This window comes from Oryza sativa, chromosome 4 (assembly GCF_034140825.1).
Source record: "Oryza sativa Japonica Group chromosome 4, ASM3414082v1".
Taxonomy (NCBI): Eukaryota; Viridiplantae; Streptophyta; class Magnoliopsida; order Poales; family Poaceae; genus Oryza; species Oryza sativa.
Window position 1 is genome coordinate 8,749,582 of NC_089038.1, and position 4,116 is coordinate 8,753,697.

The window sequence follows — 4,116 nt, forward strand, 5'->3', positions numbered from 1 at the left end:
GCCAAGGTTGAAGCTGACGTGTCATTGGTGCCATGTAGGGTTTAGCCTAGTTGATATGTGGCCCAATTCGGGTTTCCAAGAGCTTTCAGCCCATTAATAGCCCAACTTATTTTTTTGTTTTGGCCCATCTATTGTTTTGTTGGCCTTTCTAAGGCCTTTTTTTTGGTCGAGTTTTTTCAGCCTTTTAGTGGTAGTACAGCTCGGTTCAAATTGGACTACTTCGAGATTTCAGCCCAGTTCAAATTGCGCTGCTTCTAGATTTCAGCCCAGCTGTAATTAGGCTACTGTTAGATTTAGCAAAATACAAATATTTCATCTGTCATTATCATTGATTAACACCAGTTCTTATCATCGTTACTTAACACATGTAGCCATAAGAAAAATGGTACAGATCACCAAATTATAAGTGTCGTCACATCTCATACAACATAATTAAGCGTGTCCGCAAGCAAATGACAGTAGTTAATAGCCACTCCAGCACATGTCCAAGGCATTGGCCACTCCAGCATCAAAGTTTTCATCACAACAAAAGGAGCTAATAACTATCTCAGCAGCAGCAAGAGCAGAAATGTCACTTTGCCCACTACAGCACAAGTCCAAGGCATTGGCCACTCCAGCATCAAAGTTTTCATCACAACAAAAGGAGCTAATAACTAGCTCAGCAGCAACAAGAGCAGAAATGTCACTTTGCCCACTACAGCACCATAGCGAAGCAGCAGCAGCAGTAGCAACAGCAGCAGAAATGATTCAACAAAAAAGCAACAATGTGGCCAAGGGACCTAGACCATCTTACCCAGTTGGCTAGTGGTGTCCAATCTTACTCAACAGAAGGTCAAGCTTTGCATTAGTCTCAGCTTGCTTCCTTGCCATATCCTGTTGTTCCGCCACCCTTGCTTGCTCAGATTCTTGTAGCTTCTTCGCCAACTCTTGCACTTGTGATTTGAGGTCATCCTTTGCCAACTTCTCTGCAGCTAGTTGCTCTTTAAGTGTGCCTTTCTTTCTGCTCTGAATCCCCACAGTCTGCAGAAATGTGGGTTTCTTGGTCTTCTCAGCAAGAACACCAGCAACTACCTCGGTCATGGAAGGGGCCTCTTCATCTTCTGCATGTTCAGACAGCTTGTTTTCCATTTCATCCTAGTAGTGCAAGAAAAAATACATGGTTCATGAGACGCAGCAACAAAAATTAAGGTTGGGCTTTATTTGTGAAAAGTTAACTTACAATAGCAAGCTGGACATCTGGTGTGTAGCCTTTCTTTTTACTGTAGTGGCACTCCTTGAACATATCCACTGCATCAAGTTCCTGGTCTTTGTACTTGTCTCCCTGTAGAATGGTCACTATTAACTAATATGTATTACAGTAAAGATCCTATAGAAGCAAAATGTCATTACATTAACTAGGCAAAACTACTCATCCCATTAGACCCAATTTGTATCCTACATTTTTTCCTTTCTGTAGCAACTTACATGTGCTTATGGAATCTTTAATAGAAACCATGCAGCATAATTCTCAAGACATATGTGCAAGATGCAGTAACTTACCAAATTTTCCAAATGCACCTTGTAGCTGCGTGAGCCAGTTGTATGATGGTACTTGACCTTGCTTCGGTTGGTTTTGTTCAGTTCAGAGTTTCTCTACACCATAAACAACATCATGTTAAATATGCATCTAAGTTAGCATATAGGAGGCAGACTTTTAGCACAAAACATACCATTTTTTTTCAGATGCCCATGATTTGACAAGTTCACTCCACTGTTTATCAGTCGTACTTTTGATAGGAGAACTTTTTGTCACCAAATGGAGCGGGAAAGGATTAAAGAAAATCCTCTTCAGGTGATAGCGATGTTGGCGAACTGCTTTCTTCATCATTTCGACACAAGCAAATTTAACATGAGTAGCTCTTATGTCGATATCAAACTTTGCCTATTCAAATCAAAGAACACAAGAGTATTAGCAAGGAAGCAGCTCTAGCCTATTGGTTAATGTCAAGGGAGCACCTCTAGCCTATTCAAATTAAAGAACAGATTGGTAAGGGGACATAAGAGAATAGTAAGGTTGCAGCTATTGTAGAAGTACTTAGGTGGATAGCAGTAAATAAGGATTACAATAACAATGATTCTGAATGTCTATAAATTAATAGATCAGTAGGCATTAAAGCTGCAATGGCATTGGATAGGAACTTACAGCTAATTTCATCCTAAACATTCTGCGGATCGCAGACTGATTCTTGTAGTCCTTCCATTTGGGAAACACAGGCACATGGTTCCTCACTATAATGTTGCATTCAGTTGCAAACTTTGCAGCAACGACAGGCTGTAGCGGCCTTATGTCCCCTTCTTTGATGACCACGGGCAGCTTCCCACGCCGAGATCGGGACAACCTCTGCAGAGCTGCTCCTTTATTATTCCCCCTGATCCATGGTTCCTCTTCTGGGTGTACATGTACAAATAATTATAGCTAGTGAGCTGAAAGAAACCTTGATTTCACATTTAATAATACAATAAACTATATTGAACTGAAACAACATGGCTAAGAGGATTAGGGTGAAATAACATGCCTTCACTCTCTGTATCCATTTCAGCTTCACCTTCAAGCTGGGCAGTACCGTCATCTTCACAGGCCATCAGGTTGTCCCCATGAGTTTGGGCTATACCATCACCCCCGCTGCCCACCTGATTTTCCCCATGACCCTGGGCTAAACCATCACCCTCACCTCCGCTGGCCACCTGATTGTCCCCATGACCCTGAGCTATACCATCAACATCACCTCCACTGGCCACCTGATTGCCCCCATGACCCTGGTCTATACCATCACCTCTGCTGGCAACATGGATGTTTTGTTCCTCCAAGCCATCACCTAGAAATAGTGATATAGTCAGAATGTGCTATCATTTAACATGAGCAAACATACAGATGGTAAGTAACAATTTATAGTTGTCATAAAAACTTGCCTGCATGAAGTGGATGAGTGTGCTTGTCAAAGTTGCCAACACTTTCATCAGCTGGGCCAGCACGAGGGACTTCACTTGGTAGCAAACTTTTTCTTCCCCTTGTAAGGACTCCATTCACTGGCCGAACTGCAAGCGCTGTCTTTTTACGCGCCTTGAAGCCACCAGGAGCCATGTCAGAATGCCTTTTCTTGCTACTACATGCTTCCTGAACACAAATGCAAACATAGATCAATCAAAAAGGCTTGGATTGTATTATATTGCCTTAGCAAAGAAGACACATGACCATCATCACAGGATTGATGGAACTAGCACCTTAGCGTTGTTAGTAGCACACAATTATCCATCAATGGTTTCATCAAGCTCAGGTTCGTAGTCAGGATCACAATCTGTGTGCTTTCTATGGTTAGCTGTAGCATCATTTTGCGGGATCACTCTTTTATTTCCAAGCACTTTTACTAATGCGGGAATTCCTAGCTGGTGCATCCTTGCACTATTTTGCATACATTGTCTTAGCTGCTGAAGCTCATATGGATGCAGTTGGCTTTCTAAAAAAAAGTAAAAAAAGGAATAATTAGCTTTATCAAAAACAGAAAGGGAATAAAGCACCTCATGCACAAAACAAGGAGAACAAGGGATTGAAGCCCTTGGACAAATCCTATCAATCTTGGTACCCATCAGGAAAATATGGAAATAAGAGGCAAATGCTGGGAAGAAGAACCCAACTACCAGGTGTCTTGCGCCTCTTGCCTCCCTATGGCCCACATGTGAATGATGGAATTTTCGAGTATTTTCCTCCCTGTGGCCCACATGTCATTGACTATAATACATCCCCACATCATTTAGGTTATAAAGACAGATGCAGTTCAAGCCAGAACCATTTAGGGTACCATACATACTATAATACATCCCCACATCATTATATGCCAAATGAAAAAGTACGAATTACACCTCTGAACTATCGTGGTCGACCGAATTACCCCCTTGAACTCGAAAAACAGACATCACTCACCCTAAACTTTCAATACCGGACGAATTACCCCCCTCAACCCAATCCAGAGCAGTTTTATCTTACGTGGCGTACACGTGGCACTCCAGTCAGCATTTTCTTATTTTTTTAATGGTGGGGCCCACCTATCATGTACTCTCTCACCTCCTCCTTCTCTTCCC

The 4,116-nt window shown here is 42.1% G+C and overlaps 1 protein-coding gene across 1 annotated transcript; it reads right to left on the reverse strand.

The window, feature by feature from the left end:
* Positions 1-302: 302 nt before the first annotated feature.
* LOC107277603 (uncharacterized) lies at positions 303-2,855 on the reverse strand. Its single transcript, XM_066309989.1, has 6 exons — positions 2,556-2,855; positions 2,183-2,427; positions 1,710-1,921; positions 1,540-1,632; positions 1,220-1,321; positions 303-1,134 (listed from the first exon to the last, which is right to left on the reverse strand). Exons 3-6 carry the CDS (start codon positions 1,710-1,712, stop codon positions 802-804), a joined length of 531 nt encoding a protein of 176 aa, XP_066166086.1. The 5' UTR covers positions 1,713-1,921; positions 2,183-2,427; positions 2,556-2,855; the 3' UTR covers positions 303-801.
* Between the last annotated feature and the right edge of the window lie 1,261 nt (positions 2,856-4,116).

Excerpts from the sequence above, each read along its gene's own strand:
- LOC107277603 (XM_066309989.1), bottom strand. Across the intron at positions 1,322-1,539 it reads AGGTGCATTTGGAAAATTTG|GGAGACAAGTACAAAGACCA; the intron begins GTAAGTTACTGC and ends ACCATTCTACAG. Across the intron at positions 1,135-1,219 it reads CAGATGTCCAGCTTGCTATT|GATGAAATGGAAAACAAGCT; the intron begins GTAAGTTAACTT and ends TTGCACTACTAG.